Genomic DNA, 23,221 nt, shown 5'->3' with positions numbered 1-23,221 from the left:
TCAAAATATCTGTGTAAGTAAATAATTACAGGTTTTCAGCGTTTTCAAAATATCTATGAAAGTCAATGGTTACAGGTTTTCAAAATATCTGTGTAAGTAAATAATTACAGGTTTTCAGTGTTTTCAAAATATCTATGAAAGTCAATGGTTACTGGTTTTCGCATTTTCGAAATATCTATGGAAGTCAATGGTTACTGATTTTCATTTTTTTTGTTCAACAGAATATAGCAACTCAAAGGTTTGGAACCACTTGAGATTGAGTGAATTTCATTTTTGTGTGAACTATCCCCTTAATAATCGTTGATAAAACACAATTTTGTCAAATATAGATTAAAATATCAAATAAAAGCAAAAGCATAACATCAACCTTAACAGAATACATGTAATGTTTCAAATTTTAATAAGTTACTCACTAGGTGTTGTAGCTAGCATATACAGTTATCACAAGCACCTTACGCGGATAGAAAACAATCAGAAATCGAGAAAAGTTCCCACATATTGTTTACAGCTGCTCCGGTACGCTTTCTGGTTATTCCAGCCTCTTGATTCACGCTCGTTTCACTCTCACACACCACGCTGGAAAGTCAGCGTGTGGCTCAATACCCACTGAGTTCCCTACCAAGTCCTCATCGAAGGCGCGCTCAACTTTTTTTCAGCCCGTCACAGAACAGGCTCGCGCCACACACGGCCATTCCCGCAGCTCACTAGTTAGGGGGCGCGGAAAGTTTTGAGCCACGGCCAAGCTGTTCAAACCCCCGTGTGCTGCTCAACACTGCTCAGTCTGACAACCACATCTCATCGATCAACAACTGATCAATAAGTAACTATCGGAAACTAATCGAAGACTTTTTTCCTCAGCATGGAAGCATCGGCGGACAAAAATATGGAGAGTAAACAGAATGCCGCGAAACCGCTTCATCTGCGCTATTTAGTGTCTTTTCCAACCGTAGTGTGTTTGGTGTTATCGCTGAGCTCAATAGCGGTGTGTTTTCTCATGGCTTTTAAAACGCATCAGATGGAGAGCAGGCTTCACGAGCTGGAGATAAAGATGACTGACATCTGTCAAGAATCATCCGCCGACGTCTCTGTTTCACAGGAGCTGCGCAGAATACAAGAGGCAAGCGGGGGTTTACCTCTTCATTCAGCATGTTTCATTATACTGTCAACTTCACATCTTTCTGAAGACTGCTTTAATCCAGTTTAGTTTGGACCCAAATTAAATCACTTTTATACTTGTTATAACGGGAGTAACTGTTTTCAATGTATGCTCTTTTATTAGTTTTTTAAGTTATGGCAAATTCAGACATTTTACAACATAAAAAAGTCTGAAAACACAAATAAATGTTTAATCATAAGCACATCTTCATCTTCAGTTGTTATTTAGTCATTGTATGTGCCAACAGGTGCGTTTATGTGTGATAAAACCATTAGGATATGCCATGTATTAATAGTTTAATAGCAAATATAATTCATTGGTCAAAAGCAAAATGGCATATTCAAGCATAAAACAATAAAACAGCTTTAAATTATTGCTAAATGCTAATTAAACTTGTCCAGATTTTTTTTCTTGAGCGATCAATGATATATTATAACATTACAATATGACCCTGGACCACATATGCGTTAGATTTTAGAAATTGAGATTTAAACATGGTATAAAAGCTGAATAAATTGTAATATTTGGCTGAGATGCAGCTATTTAAACATATGGAAAATCAAAATACTAAGAAAAAAGTTGTCTTTATTAAGATCTTAGCAACACAAAATTAAATATTGACATATTTACTCTACTAAATTAACAAAATATCTTTGAAACATGAACTTTACTTAATAATCTAACGATTTTGTCTTAAAAGAAACCCATACAATATATTTGTGTCTATATTTTCAATAATAAACCTGAGCAACATGAGTCTGGTTTTGTGGTTATTATGTCAATATTGTCAGGCATATTTTGCACAAAACTATTTCATATGTCTTAATACACTGTAAAACCCAAAAAGTTAAGGTAACTCAAACCATTTGAGGAAACTGATTGCAACAAACCATTTAAGTTTAAAAACTATTCCTAATGAGTACTGTGAACTTCCATTGAGTAAACAAAGCAATTTAAGCACAGTAAAACCCAATAAATGAAGAGAGCTCTGAGTACTGTAAAACTCAATAAGTTAAGGCAACTCAAACCGTTTGAGTTAAAAAACTAATCTATATGAGTACTGTGAACTTACGCCATTTAAGTTGAAATAATGAGGTATTTAATTGACTCATTACCTTCAGCACTGAGTTCAAAACTCTTTTCAAATGAGTAGAATTAACTTTCAGTCAATTTTGAGTTAACTACCCTCATTTCATTTGATAAAGTTGACTGTTGGGTTTTACAGATACATGGAAAGTATATATTAAATTCAATTAATGTGACAGCTTTATTGTTGTGAATAACATTGGAGAAAATAAAATGTCAAAATGTGACTCAAACATTGTAGAAATTAAACAACATGCTCTTTCTGTCCTGTACATATTAAGATGTATGAAATAAAAACTACACTGAAAAAAATAATATGATCAATTCAATTAGACATGACAGCATATGTTTTTAGTTCATTGTAACTTATTAAACTAAGTTAATCATGCTCTTACTTAATTTTACACGTTATGCAAGCTGTTTTAAGTCAGTTTAACATAATATAAGTTTAATGGACTCATTAGGTTAATTTGATTCAACTTAAAAATTGAAGGGTAGTTAACTCAATTTACTGAAAGGTAATTCTACTCAATTGAAAAGTTTTGAACTCAGTGTTGAAGGTAATGAGTTCATTAAATACCTCATTACTTCAACTTAAATGAAGTAAGTTCACAGTACTCATATAGATTAGTTTTTTCAACTCAAATGGTTTGAGTTACGTTAACTTAATAGGTTTTACAGTGTACTTTTGTACATTTCGGTTCAATTTAATTGAGATGATTTCCAAGCTAGTCATAATAATTCCCAAAAACTAACACATTTCCTTTTTGTAACCTGTTTCACTAAGGAACAACGGTCAATTCATGGGTTTTTATCAATTTATATTTAATTTTTGACTAAAAACAAGAATTACAAAAGTCTCTTCAATAATGAATGCTGGGTTCCACACAATTCCTTCATGTTGTCCTAACACAAATCAATTAAGTTAATTGAATTGTTTTTAAAAATTTAGGTGGATTGAACATAAAACATTTGAGTGTGGATTTAGTAAAGAAAACATTGAAAGTATGACTCTGTGTGTGTGTTATATTTCATATTACAGAGGCTGAATGAAGTGCCGAAGTTGCGTGTGGCGAGAGACGTGACACCAGACTGCAACTGTCCTCCAGGTATGTCTTTAATTTTCTTTTGACAGACTCATTCTGAGCTTTTTAAAGCACTAGAACATCACTCTGAGATGAAGCTGTGACAAATTTATCAGTGATGTCTTATTATAATGGGTGTGTTTGGAACTTTGCTGCATGTGCACGAGTAGAAATTGGTTGTAAATGAGCAGATTGTTGGACTGGAGCCGTTGTGAAGATTTATTTTGGTGTGGTTCATTCACTGCTACTCTGTGATTGGTGGAATTAGATTTTTCAGGCTTGGAAATTAAACATGAGCTTTTTAAACATACTGTAAATTGTACTATAATGAGTGCTTGGTTACTAAAAGCATATACTTTGGATACAGTGGTTGAGAGGAACCCAAAAATGACAAACAGGACCGAAAAACACAAACAAATTGAGAAAACATCTTAATAAATTTGACAACACATGTACAAATTCTCATAACACATGCAAATGCATAAACACACTGCAAATAGCTCAGATCACAATGAAAATGTGTCAGGGGAACCCTAAAATGACCAACCCGACTGCTTTCTTTTTAGAGTCAGCGGTGTTGTCTATGATCTGAGGTGAATTTTTTAGTTTATTGTATACTTAACCTTACTAATCTGACAAATTGCACTATTAATGTTACTGTAAATGTTGTTTTTTTTTACTTAAACTTTATTGTGTTTTTAATAAACATGGTTATCAACAATATAATAGTAATAGCAGAATTCCGTAACATTGACTTGGTTCAATGTGTATAGCATGGTTGATAACAAATGAAACAAAAATTTAAAAATTACAAATTATATATGTACAGAACAAACACACATATAACCTGTAAATAAGTATAAGAGAAAAAAAACTATATACATAATGTCAGAGAAGTACATAAATGAGAAAAAAAAGTGTCTACTAAAATTATTGTAAAACCGTTATACAGTATATTGTTGTATTTTAAAGTTGCATTGTGAAAATTGCAGTATATTGTACGGTGAAGACATACAATACTGTAGATACATATAGACCAAGATAAATGATGATGTAATTGTAAATACAGTATTCATCAGAGAGAAAATATAGTTCAGTATACATATATAAATATACATCAGAGAGAAAATATAGTTTGTTGTCACCTATATCCTGAGACATCTTAATTGTTTTTTCTACGTTGTTAAATTAAATCACTTAAGTTTTAATAATGGAGATCAAATTGTCATATATTTGGTTCCAATGAAGGATTGTTGAAATCTTTGCTCTGTTAATTAAGGCAGTGGACTGTTCTAGTCGAACAATGTCTATAAAATAGTATAAACATTGCTGAACTGACAGGAGATTAGGAGGGAACCAGGAACTGATGATTGTTTTTTTGCAGCTGTTAATCCTGAGAAAAAAGTTCGTTTTTGATTCCTGTAAATGTTATTTTAATGGAATGTTAGCAACAGTTAGTCTCAGAACAACTGTTCTCGAGAACAAGCACGACAGAAAAACAGTAACAAATTGACAAAATATCTTAATAAATTTGACAACATGTGTACAAATTCTCACAACACATGCAAATACAGAAGCACACTGCAAATAGTGCGCAGACCACAATATAAATGAGTCAGAGGAGTCCAAAAAAGACAAACTGGACAGAAAAACACTAACAAAACTGAGAAAATATCTTAATCAGTTTGACAACACACACACCAATTCTCCCAACACATGCAAATGCAGAAACACACTGCAAATAGCTCAGACCACAATCGAAATGTGTCGGGGGAGCCCAAAAAAGACAAACTGGACAGAAAAACACTAACAAAACTGAGAAAATATCTTAATCAGTTTGACAACACACACACCAATTCTCCAAACACATGCAAATGCAGAAACACACTGCAAATAGCTCAGACCACAATCGAAATGTGTCGGGGGAGCCCAAAAAAGACAAACTGGACAGAAAAACACTAACAAATCGGAGAAAATATCTTAATCAATTTGACAACACACACACACCAATTCTCCCAACACATGCAAATGCAGAAACACACTGCAAATAGCTCAGACCACAATCGAAATGTGTCGGGGGAGCCCAAAAAAGACAAACTGGACAGAAAAACACTAACAAAACTGAGAAAATATCTTAATCAGTTTGACAACACACACACCAATTCTCCAAACACATGCAAATGCAGAAACACACTGCAAATAGCGCAGACCACAATATAAATGAGTCAGAGGAGCCCAAAAAAGACAAACTGGACAGAAAAACACTAACAAAACTGAGAAAATATCTTAATAAGTTTGACAACACACACACACCAATTCTCCAAACACATGCAAATGCAGAAACACACTGCAAATAGCGCAGACCACAATATAAATGAGTCAGAGGAGCCCAAAAAAGACAAACTGTACAGAAAAACACTAACAAAACTGAGAAAATATCTTAATCAGTTTGACAACACACACACACCAATTCTCCAAACACATGCAAATGCAGAAACACACTGCAAATAGCTCAGACCACAATCGAAATGTGTCGGGAGAGCCCAAAAAAGACAAACTGGACAGAAAAACACTAACAAAACTGAGAAAATATCTTAATCAGTTTGACAACACACACACACCAATTCTCCCAACACATGCAAATGCAGAAACACACTGCAAATAGCTCAGACCACAATCGAAATGTGTCGGGGGAGCCCAAAAAAGACAAACTGGACAGAAAAACACTAACAAAACTGAGAATATATCTTAATAAGTTTGACAACACACACACACCAATTCTCCAAACACATGCAAATGCAGAAACACACTGCAAATAGCGCAGACCACAATATAAATGAGTCAGAGGAGCCCAAAAAAGACAAACTGGACAGAAAAACACTAACAAAACTGAGAAAATATTTTAATCAATTGGACAACACACACACCAATTCTCCCAACACATGCAAAAGCAGAAACACACTGCAAATAGCTCAGACCACAATCAAAATGTTTCAGGGGAGCCCAAAAATGTCCCCCAACACATTTCCATTGTGGTTTGCACTATTTGAAGCTCATTTCTGTCTCGTTTCTGTATGTGTTGTGAGAATTTGTGTGTCATCAAACATATGCTTTCTCAATTTGTCAGTTTTTCAATGTGTATGTGTTTTCTGAACTTGCAGCTCATTTGAGCTCTCTCCGCCACCATACTTGGAGCTCTCAGCAGGTCTGTCTCTCTTAAAACAAAGTCAGTGGCGTTTTTACTTCTGGAACCCAAAGGTTGTTCTCTGTAGTGGAAAGAAGACCTTTAACTCTTTAACTTGCACAATAAGAATTTTTTCAGGGTCAATTTCACTGGTTAAATTGCATTTCTGAGTTTTTTGGTTTGAATAATAACCTATGGATAAAACGTCACACAGTTGTGATGCTCGAAGGATTTTAACACAACAAAACGGTTGTGGTAAAAATAAGAACTGTTCACAGAAAGGTTCTTTGGGGAATTACGCTGTTACACTGTTAAATCAATTACAGCAAGAATACTGTGTTTACATTTACATCATCATTTATCTTGATCTATGTATTTACAGTATTGTATGTCTTTACCGTAAAATATACTGTAATTTTCACAATGCAACTTTAAAATACAGCAATATACTGTATAGCGGTCAGTGTTGGGGAAAGTTACTTTAGAAAGTAATGCATTACAATATTGAGTTGCTCCCCAAAAAAGTAACTAGTTGCATTACTTTGTTACTTTTTATGGTAAGTAATGTGTTGCGTTACTTTTGAGTTACTTTTGCTTTACTTTTTATTACCTGGCTGAGGCTTGATCTCGTTCAGAACTCTGCAACTAACAACAAACTGTATAACCTATGTTTACCTTTAAAAAACACACCAAAAATATTTTAGGATAATGTTATCTGAGAACTTCCTGACCCCAGAGCTCTACATGCTGTATATACAGATTACTGAACGTTTAAAGCAATGTGTTTGCTACTTTTGTACTATTTGTCTTAAGTACAATCACTGTTCATTGAGTGGCGAAAGTAACGAACACGTTGTCTCATTGACTGTGATTCATTGTGACTACTTTAATTTAAATTCAGCAGTTTATTTTTTTAAAGTTAATTAATTAAACTAACTCCTGATACATTTTTCAAAAGGTTATTACTTATTTTTTTAAAAGTAATGCGTTACTTTACTCATTACTTAGAAAAGGAATATTATTACGTAACTCGCATTACTTGTAATGCGTTACCCTTAACATTTATAACAGCCCTACACAGGGGCGTAGCAACCGGGAGGGGACGAGGAGGGATACGTCCCCCTCACTTTTAGAGACAGACCATTTAGAAACAGATGATTAATAAATATATGAACGTATGATCTCATACAGCCGTTCCCCCACTTTTAAAATGTCCGCTAGCCCCTGGCCCTACAGTAAAATAGTTTATATTACAGTTTAATACATTTTTTTCGAAATGACTTTAATAGACTTTTGTCCTCAACAAAATAAGTTACAATTAATATTTTATTCCAATTTCTTTCAATATTTGTTAAAAAAACTAAAACATTTTCTCATTAGATTCCTGATCCTCCTTTTGTTTGGAGTCTATTTTAAGATCCATTCTGAAGAAACCTATCGGTTAATAGTTCCTACAAGATCTATTGTTGAAAGAACTAAAGAATGAAAAAATGACGCCAATAAATAATCTTGGAATGATTATAGAATGGAGTCAGGACGTCAAATCAGCCTGTAGCCAGAGGGGGTTTGGGTGGTTTGAAACACCCACCCCTCATCGACAAAGGTCCAGAATACCTGTCCCATGTCCCATACATGAGCTCATTTTTCTTATTTTGACTGCTACATCATCATAAATTGTGAAAATAACCCACTAAAAATGGCTTCAAGACCAAGTTGAATCCTCTGTTGACCGTCACATCAGTGTTACTTCAGCTGATTGGTTGTGAATAATGCAAACTATTATTTTTCATGAGTCCAACAACCAGCTGTGCAAGAAAACACGTAATCGGATGTAAGTGAAGTCTTCGTTCACTACTGAATTGTTTTTAAATGGAGAAAGCATTTTTAAAAGTAACTTTCATTCTAAACCATGGACATGATTCTCCTAACCCTAACAAACAGTGACTGATAGAAAGGTGTGAAGCACCAAAAGCGGCCCATATTAAAATGAATTCGAATACTAATTTGGCTGTTCTGTTATCCATGAGTTTTTCAATCAAATGTACTTTTTAACAAGAGAGGCTAGAAAAATTGTGAAGCTCTTTTATTATTATTATGTTTTCATTAATATTTTATTATTCAAATAGCCAAATTCTGACTGAGGAAAGGTAAATATGCTGGCCAGTTTGTTATTTGTCTAATAAATGACAATAGGTTACAGTTTTTAATTTATAACTTTAATAGATTAATATTTTTTCTAATGATAAATGATGTCATTTGTATTTTAAAAATAAGTATTTACTCACATTTCTTTATTCTAAATCTTTAGGAAATATTTTGGTACATTAAAAAGTGTAGTTATGATGACCATCCGACAAGCTAATCCAGCTATAAAAAGTGCTTAAAATGTCACTACAATACAGTATTTAAATCTCATAATTAAAAAGAAAATAAGGTGGAAAACTGCAAAAAAGTGCACATTTTGAGTAAAAAAGAACCACCCCTTACACCAGGCTGGCTACGAGCCTGCAAATAGATCACAGCACTCACGAATATATGTCTTCGCTTTCCAATTGTGATTTTAAATACAGATTGAAGCTGAAAACGTGGAGCCGGCTGCGCATTGATGAATTGGTGGTTGCGGAGAGCTTTTTTTGGCGCTCCTATCTCTCAAAATGTAGTTGTTAAACATGGGGTTTGTCTGAGAAACCGCTCTCTTTGTCCTTTTCATTTTCACAATCGCTCTTTACATTGAACCATGGTGCTTATAAAAATCCAGCGTTTCCATAAACGAATGCGGGTTCACATCTGAGGGAGATATCAATGTCGCGGGACAAGAGCAGGGTCACAGGCATCTGTTTATAGGTCCTGTGTGTGTGAAGGGGCCCCAGCTATGCGTCTGTGTGAGTGTGTATTTCTGTTTGTTTGTGTGGGTAGTGCCGCTGAAGGCCCAACAGAGGCACCGAACGGTAAGGTGAGACCCTTTCATTTTAGAAGCAATGGTTGCCACCTGAAACCTGAAGCGTGTTGAGTGGTCCTGGCAGGCAGGATCAGAGGAGAAGTATTTCTGTCTCCACAACAGACGTGAGTTTAAACTTCTCCACGCAGGGCAGGGTATGGTGTGTCGCCCCCTTGAGGAGCTGCTTGGAAACGCACTGATGAGAGGGACGCTTTTAAACTAGAGCTGTCCAAACCATTAATCATTAACCATTAATCAGTTTTCCAAAATGTCATCAAACACTGGAGGAAAATCAAAAAAAAAAAGACAAAAACATGAATTAGAAAATATTGAAAACTGCTAATTTACGGATATTTTTAAGACAGTGTATATAGTTAAATCTATATACTATATCAGGGGTTCCCAAACTTTTTAGCCTGCGACCCCCAAAATAATGTCAGTGACTTGTGACCCCCATTTTTTTCTCGAAGGTGGTTATAAATATATGTATAAATGTATTTAAATATATAAAAATATGGTAATTCTAATTGTTTAATCAAATTTATTTGAGTTTTGTAAATCACCAAGTGATCCCCCGTCATTGTCCCTCGCCCCCTATTTTGGAAACCACTGTACTATATAATACATTATATAGATTTTTCTAATAATTAGTAAACATATATATTTACACTTACATATATGTAATTATTATTACAGGGCATTTTTCTATTATAGTTGGACTTGAAAGCCTTTAATTACCAAAACCCTACAAACTGAATAAAAACTACATTTATAAAAAAATTGAAGTAAACAATTAATATAAATATAAATTATGTCAATAATTTATAAAGTTAATAATGTTCATGTAATGTAAAAATGCAATATTTATTCTTCTATAACAATAATAAAAACATTCATATTTTCAACCAACACCTTATTTTATAGTAACAATAATACACTGTAAACCCCGCTGTTGTCATTACTAAAGATATTAAGGTAATATAACTTGACATTACTTAAAATACCAAGTTTTGGCATCAAATCCTTAACAGCAAAAAACATTTAATAAATATTTTAAGTTCTCTGAACCTAACATTTTAATTTCTTTACAATTCACCATGTCTCTGTTTAAAATGATTGGTTACGCTTAAAATTCTGCCTTGACAACTGTGCTGATTGGTTGATATTTGTTATGACACAAGGCTGTCATTTTGCTTGTCATACTGAATTTTGCTGAAGCGCAGCAGGACAGAGGCACTACCTGAACCCATCTGACAAAACCGAAAAGTTAAATTAGTAAATACATATTTTAATGCTTATATACATTTTTCATAATTAGTATACACACATGGGTGACACGGTGGCACAGTGGGTAGCTCTGTCGCTTCACAGCAAGAAGGTCGCTAGTTTGAATCCCAGCTGGGTCAGTTGGCATATCTGTGTGGAGTTTGCGTGTTCTCCCCGTGTTGGTGTGGGTTTCCTCCGGGTGCTCCGGTTTCCCCCACAAGTCCAAAGACATGTGCTGTAGGTGAATTGGGTGAGCTAAGTTATCAGTAGTGTATGTGTGTATGTCCTGGTCCTCCAGGTTGAGGGTTGAGAGTTGGGATAATGACCCACCTCGAAAAATTAGATGTTACACCAACATGGTGCGGCTACATATTAACTTTGATATAAATGGCCCTGGGAGCAAGTAAGTAAAGATTATAAAAGCTGAACAATTTTTAAAGTTTAGTCTATTAGACATTTTAAGTTATTCGTACTTAAACATTTAAGTTACTTCAATGAAGAGACCACATTTGGTCAACTCAATTAATTGAGTTGTCGATTTCCCATTACTCAAACGAACTTAGGGAATCACTTTCCTCAAATCATTTGAGTAGTCTCAACTTATTAGGGTTTACAGTGTACATTCAACAATGTTGTGCTAGCTACTTAGCTATTAGCTACTCTACTTAAAATGTAGCTTAACAACACTAAAAGCTACACCCTGGGAAATCTAGCAAGCTAAGCTAAAAGCTACTTTGCAAAAGTAGTTTAGCTACATTTAAGCTATTTTTGCAATTTTCATTTTTAAGTCGAAGCAGCTTAAATTATCAATATCTTAGTGTTCACTAAAACTGTCAATGAATCATCTGAGGCAGAATTGTTCAGTTTGGTTATTTACTGTAAGTAATATTGTACCAAACAGAAACAAATGATAGTATATAACAGCAAAAACAAAAAATCCAATAAAACCAGGTGTTACGCATTTAAAATACTATAGTAATGTATAGTAAAGGGAAATATTTACAAATATGCATTAAATTACACTAACTTACATATTGTAGTATCATTAATAACTATCATGAGATAATAGTAATTACCGTAGAATACTTTAGCCTTTACTACAGTAAACTATATATATATATATATATATATATATATAAATATATATATAAAACTCCTCTCCTTCAGTCATCTTTCCATCAAGCAAGTTTCTCATATCAGCCCAATGATTGATTTGCGACGTCACTGACCAGAGCGAGAGGTGGCAGTAACGCACCAAAAAGTTTGTTGTCAACCATTAAAAAACAGGTAGAAGAAATCGTCATTCTCGCCGTCATATGGATTTACCTTCATGAATGGTGAATGTTAGTGCTGTCACTTATTGATCTGCGATCAGTAAATGTAGCCTGTGTGGACCATAGACTGTAAAATATATGGACGGAGCATCTGTGACGTCACCCATAGGTTTCTGAACACTGCAAAAGAAGCTACAAGTAGGCGCGGCCAACCGTCGCCATTTTGTTCGCGCGTCATCGCACCCACGGCGGGATACCAAACAAGGTCAAAGAGGCGGAGAGTGGGCACAGCTACAGACGCCTGCTGGCACTTTGCTTAGACCTAGCAGACAGACTTTACTTTGGGAGAAACGCTTAATACTTCATTACCTGCGACTCGTTTGTGTTCTGACCCCTTGTGCTTGGCTGTACACTATATCAATAAAGTGTTTAGACTGTAGTCATACATTGAGCCACTAAACATTGTTCTTATGACATTTTTCTACAGGAGGAAAACGCGAATTACTTCCAAACACTTCAGATATAGTGTGTGTTTGTGAATGCAAGACTATTGATGAAATCCAGGCATAACGCTGTATGACAACGCTTTAGATGACTGTTCTAGAGCCTACAGCTAATCAATCTGTCACATTCTGGAGTGCTTTACGGGTCTAAAGAAAAATCTTAATGATAAATGATCTTAAATAAAACAAATACATTTATAGAGATGGTATACAAGTATATAACTTTACTCACATGGGAAACGAGGCCACGTGAATGGTTTGTGAGCACAATTAAATGCACACAGCATCCCATATCATCTGATAATTGTAAGAAATAAGTCCAAAAGGCAGCTGACTGTGTAAAGCCACATAAAACAGAACAAAAATACGATGAATATGCCGAGATCAGTGGCTAATCTGCCGGATTTAGCTGAGGTGAAGTGACGGCGACCAGCAAGACCTAGCTGTCACTCAAGTGGCCACGCCCTTAATTATGCAAACTTAATATAACCTAATATAAAGGAAATGGATGAGTTATAAAAAAATTCACCCCCCTCACAGTTGTCATGGAGGGTAATAATAGCTATACGAACCAAAATCGTTCTTTGTACCAGGCTGTAAACACCTTTTTTTCTGCTGTAAAGTTGGCCATTCTAACAGTGGGCTCAATTGCAACTTGCTCTATTATGGAGCCAGGACTAGCGGAATTTTGATGAATTGCAGTTTCAGTTACTTCCGTATGGGCTTCCCGAGAGAGAGCGGGAGGTTGCCGCTTGGTGTGGACGTTACTGCGCTACTTCACAAAATAATAGCTTTGCTACTGAAAAGCTATTGGATTTATAAAGTAGCGACATTACCGTCACGCTACTGATAAATGTAGTTAAGCTAGTAGCATGCCCAACACTGACATTCAAAAAATTACGCATCCTGTTTATTAAACTACTCATTTAAAATGATCTGAAACAACAAAATTCCTGAGCTTTTTTGTGACAACTTAATTGTTTTATGTTCAATCCACTTAAATATGTAAAACGTAATAAGTAAACATAATTCCTTCATGTTGTCCCAACACAGATTAATAGTGTGGAACCCAGTTTTTTTTTACAGTGTACTAAACCTAAAAAAAAACTGAATAATTATTAAAATATTTTGAAATTATACAGTATAGAAGTATATCAGAAGTAAATAAGTCTTACATATCTACACTTTTTAAAAATGCTATAATTATTTAACCCATACCTTACTAATATTTTTAATTAGGTGTAGATTTTAATTAATGTTAATATTAAGTCTATTATAACTTGTAATTTTTTACCATTATTATGAAAGCCTTAATTATTTATAGTAGTCTTCTTATATCACTGAATTATTTATTCATCTGTTTATTAATGTCTACCAAAACATAGATCTGCACTAACCACTGCAGGAGATCTCTGTCATGTCTTTATTTCCCGGCCTTCCTTCCTCCCTAATAAATAGCTTCTTGTCATTCCCTCATGTTGAGGTGAGCCCTGCCTAATTACCCGTGGATTGAGATGGTTGTCCTTGCACGTTAAGTGATTCGCCTGTTATCGCCCATTTCCAGTGAACACCAGCAGGCCCTGTTTGACCACCAGGATCTGTAACTCTCCACCAAAAAGCTCTTTTCACCCGCTCACTACTCATTTTTCAGCCTGGCGTGCTCTCCTTCAGCCTCTTTAGTCCTTAGGAAAGGTTGGACAGGGTCAGGGACACATCTCTCCTCTTTCACAGATTCATTGCTAGCAGGATTTATTGTCTTTCGTCACCCTTTTTTGAAAGTCATCATCATCATCAGTGTGTGGCGAGGCCAGGTCTATTCAGGAAACATCTTGAGTTTGGTGTGTGGGGTGTGTGTGTGTGTTTTGTGGTGATTGACTGAGGCCTGGGGTTGCTTTGCCTTATTTACGACGCTTTGTTTTATTTACGTTTTAATGAAGCATAAATCTTTGTTTTTTTATGATCATTCTCATTGACGATTTGTTTTTAAAGGAGCTACTTCTGATACTGATTAAAATGTTTTAAGCTTGAAACAAGAAATTAAAAATAATTAGAATACTGAATCCTTTTTTTTAAAGACATTTTTAATTTACACTCACCGGCCACTTTATTAGGTACACCTGCCCAACTGCTGACAAATTTCTAATCAGCCAATCACATGGCAGCAACTCAATGCATTTAGGCATGTAGACATGATCAAGACTATCTTCTGCAGTTCAAACTGAGCATCAGAATGGGGAAGAAAGGTCATTTATATGACATTGAACGTGGCATAGTTGTTGGTGCCAGCTGGTCTGAGTATTTCAGAAACTGCTGATCTGCTGTGGCTTTCACGCACAACCATCTCTAGGGTTTACAAAGAAAAACAGAAAATATCCAGTGAGCGGCAGTTCTGTGGGCGCAAATGCCTTGTTGACGTCAGAGGAGAATGGCCAGACTGGTTCCAGCTGATAGAAAGACAACAGTAACTCAAATAACCACTCGTTACAACCGAGGTATGACGAAGAGCATAGTAATTCTGACTTCTACTGTTCGTATAATTTCGTCTCGTCTTTTTATTTGTGTCCACTTCAAAAATTACTCATGAGAAAATGTTAAATGTATTGTCCCCCCTACTGTTAAATTAAATTTACACCCCTGATTGTACAGCCCTAGTATTAATAATCGAATACAAGGTACAGACACACACAAGTAAAACACCCATACCAAAAAACACCTCTTCAAGTGGTCCTAAACTGACAATAATATAATTTATCGCAACAAATTTTGGTAGATATCATGTCAGACCTACTGGTGAACATGAAAGTTCAAGTGTAGTGAACTCTGACCTTCTTTCACACACCCTAATAAGTCTGAGCGCTCGGTGTCTGAAGTGTGTACTTTATGTCATACAGATATAATCAGGCACATCAAAGACACAAATGAACGGATTGCGTTACATTTGAAGAACAGTGAGATAAAATCTGAGGTAGGTATTTCCTTGCACTCTCGCACACCTGCTGGAGATTAGCATATTGAGCAGCCGTCCATTATTGATCTGCGATGTGTCAGTGGCATTAACGTCCAGAAAGAGTGTCAGAACGGCTTAATCTGCTGGGGTTTTTGGAGGCGCTGGGAAATCAGAGAGGGGTTTGGGTGTGGCGGGAGGATCTGATGGACTCAGCACTGTATTTGCTTTCATCCCTCCAAAAGGTCCGGCTTAAAATATCCGTCAGGGCATGTGCGTATGTGTAATATCTCAGTAGGAAGTGCTGCAATTAGATCCGCTGCTCACGGCTGTGCTGGAGAGATGAAGAGACGCTCACCCAGGAATTAGGACTTCACTGACACGAACATGAACACACACACTGGAATGTTATTGTGCATGTACACACACACCCATGCATTCATACATGCACGCACACACGCAAGCACACTCATGCTTGCTCACGCTCACACATACAGGTGCACACGCATACACTTACACGCACACAAATACTCACGCACACACACACACACACACACACATATACAAACACACCCATTAACACATACATACTTCACTGACACGAACACACACAGCGGAATGTTATTGTGCACACACACACACACAACGATACATTCATACATGCACGCACACACGCTCGCACACTCATGTACGCTTACACTCACACATACAGGTGTGCGCACACACGCACACACGTACACAAAAACTCACACACACTCACACACATATACAAACACACACATAAACATTTACACACGTGCACACTCACATACACATACAAAAACACACACAAAACATGGACACACGCACTCACGCATACACACACACACACACACACACACACACACACAAACAAACACACTCACGTGCACGCACTCTCACACAAACTCACGCACACATGCACACACTTTCATACATGCGCGCACGCACACACACACACGCACTCACACTGATGCATGCGGACGCACACATGCACACGGCATACATGTACATAAACACACACACACTCGCACGCACACATACGCGCACATACAAACGCACACATGCACACTCACGTACACATACGACAACACACACTCACACGCACACACACACACATTCATACATGCATGCACACACCCATACTCGTGCATGTGCACGCACACACATACATGTGCACACACTCACACTCACACTCAGATATACACACGCACGCATACACAGGCACACACACTCAGATATACACACACACATGCACAAACACTCACGCACATGCAAACACATTTACATGTGCAGGTATTCACACACATGCACACACACTCTCTTACACACTCATGCATGCACACGCACACCCAGACTATTGCACACTTGCATACACATACACACACAAATATAGACATACATATGCACACACATTCATGCACATGCAAACACACTAACACGTGCACACATTCACACACACACTCTTTCTCACACACACTCACGCATACATGCACAAACCCTCAGACTAATGCACACATGCATACACGCACACACATGCGCGAACACTCACACATACACAAACACTCACGCATGCACATATTCACACACATGCACACACACACACACACGTGCATGCACACACATGCACTTACGCATACAAGCACGCACCCTCAGACTAATGCACACATGCATACACACACATGCACACCCACACACACACACTCATGCATACACATGCATCCACACACGTGCATGCACACACATGCACTCAAGCATACACGCACGCACCCTCAGACTAATGCACACATGCATACACACACAGGCACACCCACACCCACACCCACACACACACACTCATACATACACATGCATCCACACACGTGCATGCACACACATGCACTCACACATACATGCACGCACCCTCAGACTAATTCATACATACACACAGGCACACCCACACACAGACACTCATGCATCCACACGCGTTCATACACACACATGCACATACACATGCACGCACTCTCACTGACACAAACAATCATACACATGCACACACTCAAGCATACACAAACGCGCACACATTCACGCATGCAAAAATGTACACACATCCAGGATATGGAAATCTCGGGATCATCTCGTCGTTGGTCTTGGATCGAATCAGTGGCGCTGCCTAGTCTGAGGGCCTCGGGATGAGTATCCCCAGGTGGAAATAGAGAATAAAGAGAATAATTAACGTAGCTGCTGTTCATAGTGTATATAAAAGAGATGCAAAAACCTGTGTGGAGCACATACGTGTATAATACCGCTAAGTGATGCACTGAGAGTATGCTTTACTAACAAGATAGGTCTTTAATCTAGTTTGGAACTGCGAGAGTGTGTCTGAGCCTCGGACATTATCGGGAAGGCTATTCCAGAGTTTATACAAATGTTTCCTAGTACTGGGTTGCAGCTGGAAGGGCATCCGTTCTGTAAAGCATACGCTGGATAAGTTGGTGGTTTCAGTTTTAATAATGATATTGAGCACTTCTGGATTGAACTGGATTCAGAAGAGTTGAGCAGGTCAAGGATCAGAAGAGCACGAATCTCTCGAGCTCAAACCATTACCACGACTTGCCTCATCTTAACCTTTATTTGTCTTTCAACTTCTCTTATAAAAGTGAGCTTCGCAAAACTTCTCTCTGTGCATTCCTCCCTCTGAAAATAAACAGCTCACTGACCTGTTGTTGTAAAGCGTACTGACCCCGAGCGCTTATAAAACACTTCCAGCTATCAGTTCACTGGGACAGGTGGCGCGCTCTCATTTATGGTTTAAAAACAACATCCGGACTACATCTGGCTTCGCAAAACCAAAGTCATGTCGGTTATATGTTATTTGGATTGTCCACTTGACATTCTCTTGACTATACGTAACTTTGCAGCATTAGTTTGACAGTAGCTATATGGTTAGGAAACAGCCTAATTTTTTTTTTTAACCACACAGTATCGTTATTACTGTCTTATAAAAAGTAAAATGATTACAAAAGCACTGGTTTATTGTTCACATATAAAATGTATTTCTTGTAGAGATTAAATTGGCGCACATTTTATCTTGAACTATCTTGAAACGGCAAATGAAGATTTTGCCAATTACATTCTTAGACCTGTAGGTAACTGTGTCATTGAATAATTGAAGCGATTCATTAAAAAAGGCTGATTCATCCAGTAACTGTTAAACAGTCTTTGTGTCAATAAATCATTTAAGCGATTCATTAAAAAAGGCTGATTCATCCAGTAACTGTTAAACAGTTTTTGTGTCAATGAATAAATTAAGTGATTCATTAAAAAAGGTTGATTCATCCAGTAATTGTTAAAAATCTTTGTCACTGAATAATTTAAGTGATTCATTAAAAAAGGCTGATTCATCCAGTAACTGTTAAATAGTCATTGTGTCAATGAATAATTTAAGGGATTCATTAAAAAAGGCTGATTCATCCAGTAAATGTTAAACAATCTTTGTGTTATTGAATAATTGAAGTGATTCATTCAAAAAGGCTGATTCATTCAGTAACTGTTAAACAGTCTTTGTGTCAATGAATCATTTAAGCGATTCATTAAAAAAGGCTAATTCTTCTAGTAACTGTTAAACAATCTTTATGTCAATGAATCATTTAAGCGATTCATTAAAAAAGGCTGATTCAAGCAGTAACTATTAAACAATCTTTGTGTCAATTAATAATTGAAGTGATTCATTCAAAAAGGCTGATTCATCCAGTAACTGCTAAACAATTTTTGTGTCAATGAATAATTGAAGTGATTCATTTAAAAAGGCTGATTCATCCAGTAACTGTTAAACAATCTTTATGTCAATGAGTCATTTAAGCGATTCATTAAAAAAGGCTGATTCATCCAGTAACTGTTAAACAGTCTTTGTGTCAATGAATCATTTAAGTGATTCATTAAAAAAGGCTGATTCATCCAGTAACTGTTAAACAATCTTTATGTCAATGAATCATTTAAGCAATTCATTAAAAAAGGCTGATTCATCCAGTAACTGTTAAACAGTTTTTGTGTCAATGAATAAATTAAGTGATTCATTAAAAAAGGCTGATTCATCCAGTAACTGTTAAACAATCTTTATGTCAATGAATCATTTAAGCGATTCATTAAAAAAGGCTGATTCATCCAGTAACTGTTAAACAATCTTTATGTCAATGAATAAATTAAGTGATTCATTAAAAAAGGCTGATTCATCCAGTAACTGTTAAACAATCATTGTCATTGAATAAATTAGGCGATTCATTCAAAAAGGCTCATTCATCCAGAAACTGTTAAACAATTCTTGTGCTATTGAGTATTTTTTTTTAAAGATTTATTTTTGGCATTTTTTAGATAGGAAAGTATTTAGACAGGAAGCGAAGTTGAAGAGAGAGAGAGAGAGGGGGGTAGGGAAATGACTTCGAGCCAGGATTTGAACTCGGGACACCCTGACGTGCTACTGCACCATATGTCGACGCACTAAGCACTAGGCTATTGCACCGACTTGAGTAATTTGTTTATGTGGTTCGTTCAAAATAGTTGATTCATCCAGTAACTGTTAAAAATATTTACGCCATTGAATAATTTAAACGATTCATTGAAAAAAAATCATGATTCATCCTGTAAATGTTAAACAATCTTTGTGTCATTAAATAATTTAAGTTATCCATTAAAAAGGCAGATCCATCTAATAATTGTCAAATAATGTTTGTGTCATTGAATAATTTAAGTGATTCATTCAAAAAGGCTGATTCATCAAGTAAAAATTTTGGTATTGAAACAAGTGAAGACCTTGTAGGTGAGTCTTGGAATCATTAGTTTAGGAGATTTGTTCTAAAAGTCTGATTCATTCAGTAATGAAATAGGTCTTAATGAGTGAGAGTCTTTAAATGATTCATTCAAGAGATTTGTTTAAAAATTCAGATTCATTCGGTAATGAAACAAGACCTTATCTGTGAGCCTTAGGATCATTAGCTCAAGAGATTTGTTCTAAAAGTCTGATTCATTCAGTAATGAAATAGGTCTTAATGAGTGAGATTCGTTAAATGATTCATTCAAGAGATTTGTTTGAAAATTCAGATTCATTCGGTAATGAAACAAGACCTTATGCGTGAGTCTTAGAATCATTGGTTCAAGAGATCTGTTCTAAAAGTCTGATTCATCCAGTAATAAAATAGGTCTTAATGAGTGAGAGTCGTTAAATGATTCGTTTAAGAGATTAGTTAACTCAGATTTATTCAGCAATGAAACAAATTAAAGAGTGATTCATTGAATCATTTATTCCTGAGATTCATTCAAAAAATTAGAACTTTAATAGCTTGTAAATACCTGTTATTTGGTTTGCCATCTATTGGGAGAATGTTGATGTCTATTTTAAACACAGAATGATGATTGATTATGATTTATATATATTTATTCAGCATTAAACAGACAATTTACTAATACTCTAATAACTTCTAGTCAACATCTAGTTGCAGAGTTACTCTAAGCCAACAGATTTAATACATTATTGTCAATGTTTTTAAGCAGAGGGCTGATCAATTGTTTTAGATTAGAAATGCCATGTGATGTTTTGTAGCCTGCAACTACTTTTACATCATTTGCAGAGAACAAACCATAATATTAATATCAATATACCCTGAAATTCTTTCCTGAAGGCTTGTACTGTACACGAGGCCTGATTTGTCTTTGGTCCAGAGGAGAATTGCAGTGTGGCATCTCAAACAGTCTCTCCGCATAGCTCACAGTATTCACTAAAATAGAAGGCTAACCCTCATGTGCCCGATGACCTTTACTGTCCCTGGAGTTCATGGCAGATAAAGGAGCCAATTTATTAAAACATCTTCTCTTTTTAAGATTGAACAAAACCAGCCTGGGAAATTAATCTAAAAAAGTAGCATCTTTCTTGAAATTGCTGAAGAAGCCACATAATAGCTATGTTTCCATTCAAAGCTATGATTAAAATATCACATAAAACATTTGCGAATCAATCACTGTTTCTGAGAAGCTACTTCGATTATATGATTATAATAAATAGGATTTCTGAATGCTAAGAAACCACTTTAGCTTTTTTTTCTTCCACTGACTGACTTAGGTAACTGATTTTTGTGAATTTGTTTATATATGATAGGTCACTATACAAAATTAATTTGAGGATGGACTTTAGCTCAGGTGTTTGTAGAATTATTTAAAAGTAATATATTAACATTTTGCATTACTTCTTAAAAAGCTACATTTCTATTCAAGGAAAGAAATGTGTTACGTTACTTTTGCGTTACATTTTTTTCATCTGGGCTGGGCTTGGTTGTTTGTAACACAATTGAAAAAAAATCCGATTACTAAGTGATTAAGTAACGTTAAGTAATGCATTACAAATTGTTTAGAACTTTTTTGTCTGAAAAATCCTCTAATGTTTCTTCGGAAATGAAAAAGTGATGCGTTACTTTACGATACTTACAGAAAAAAGTCATCTGATTATGTAACTTATGTAACTTGTCAACATTTGAAATGGCATGAGATGAGATTGGTCCACTAATTAGTCTAGTTATCCAATCTTAACATTTGTTGAAAATATCAGATTACTTTTTTCAAGTAAATTTTTTAGAACTTTATTCAAAAAAGTAACTTCGATATTTCCTTGGAAAGTAATTCGTTACTTTACTTGAAAAAAGTAATCTGATATACATAACTTGTGTTACTTGTAACCCATTATCCCTAATATTTAAAATGTCATGAGATGAGACCAGTCCACTTCTTAGTCTAGTTATCCAATTAGATAGTCTGTTAAAAAAAACGGATTAATTTTTTCCAGATAACTTTTTCAGAACTTTTTTTCAAAAAGTAACTCCGATATTTCCTTGGAAGTAATTCGTTACTTTACTTTACTTTACTTGAAAAAAGTAATCTGATATACATAACTTGTGTTACTTGTAACCCATTGTCCCTAATATTTAAAATGTCGTGGGATGAGACCAGTCCACTTATTAGTCTAGTTATCCAGTTAGAGAGTCTGTTAAAAAAACGGATTACTTTTTTCCAAGTAACTTTTTCAGAACTTTTTTCAAAAAAGTAACTCCGATATTTCCTTGGAAAGTAATTGGTTACTTTACTTGAAAAAAGTAATCTGATATACATAACTTGTGTTACTTGTAACCCATTATCCCTAATATTTAAAATGTCGTGAGATGAGACCAGTCCACTTATTAGTCTAGTTATCCAATAAGAGAGTCTGTTAAAAAAACAGATTACTTTTTTCCAAGTAACTTTTTCAGAACTTTTTTCAAAAAAGTAACTCCGATATTTCCTTGGAAAGTAATTGGTTACTTTACATTACTTGAAAAAGTAATCTGATTACGTAACGTACATAACTTGTGTTACTTGTAATCCATTATCCCAAATATTTGAAATGTAGTGAGATGATATCGGTCCAATAATTAGTCTAGTTATCCAATCACAGCATCTGTTGAAGAAATTGGATTACTTTTTTTCAAGTAACATTTTTAGAACATTTTTTCAAAAAGTAACGCCGATATTTCCTCAAGAAGTAATTCGTTACTTTACCTTACTTGAAAAAAGTAATCTGATTACGTGATGTACATAACTTGTGTTACTTGTAATGCATTATCTCTAACATTTGAAATGTAAGACCCTTTTACAGCAAAAGTGAAGTGAGTATGAAATGTAAATTTATGTCTGTATGTAAAATGTCAGTCAATAAATGGGAAAACTAAGTAACTGACATATTTTTTTGTAATAAAAAGACCCAAGATA

At 35.5% G+C, this 23,221-nt stretch overlaps 1 protein-coding gene across 1 annotated transcript in view; it reads left to right on the top strand.

The window, feature by feature from the left end:
• The first annotated feature begins 733 nt into the window (after positions 1 to 733).
• The window catches only part of col23a1a (collagen type XXIII alpha 1 chain a), a 299,792-nt gene continuing 277,304 nt past the window's right edge, over positions 734 to 23,221 (top strand). The window contains exons 1-2 of the mRNA XM_056472084.1: positions 734 to 1,117; positions 3,285 to 3,351. Of these exons, the coding sequence (XP_056328059.1) occupies positions 860 to 1,117; positions 3,285 to 3,351 (325 nt within the window). The 5' untranslated portion in view covers positions 734 to 859. The remainder of the gene's footprint in view (positions 1,118 to 3,284; positions 3,352 to 23,221) is intronic.

This window comes from Danio aesculapii, chromosome 14 (assembly GCF_903798145.1).
Source record: "Danio aesculapii chromosome 14, fDanAes4.1, whole genome shotgun sequence".
NCBI classification, from domain to species: domain Eukaryota; kingdom Metazoa; phylum Chordata; class Actinopteri; order Cypriniformes; family Danionidae; genus Danio; species Danio aesculapii.
Note: the sequence above shows the minus strand (reverse complement) of the source record. Positions and strands in the feature narration are given on the sequence as shown.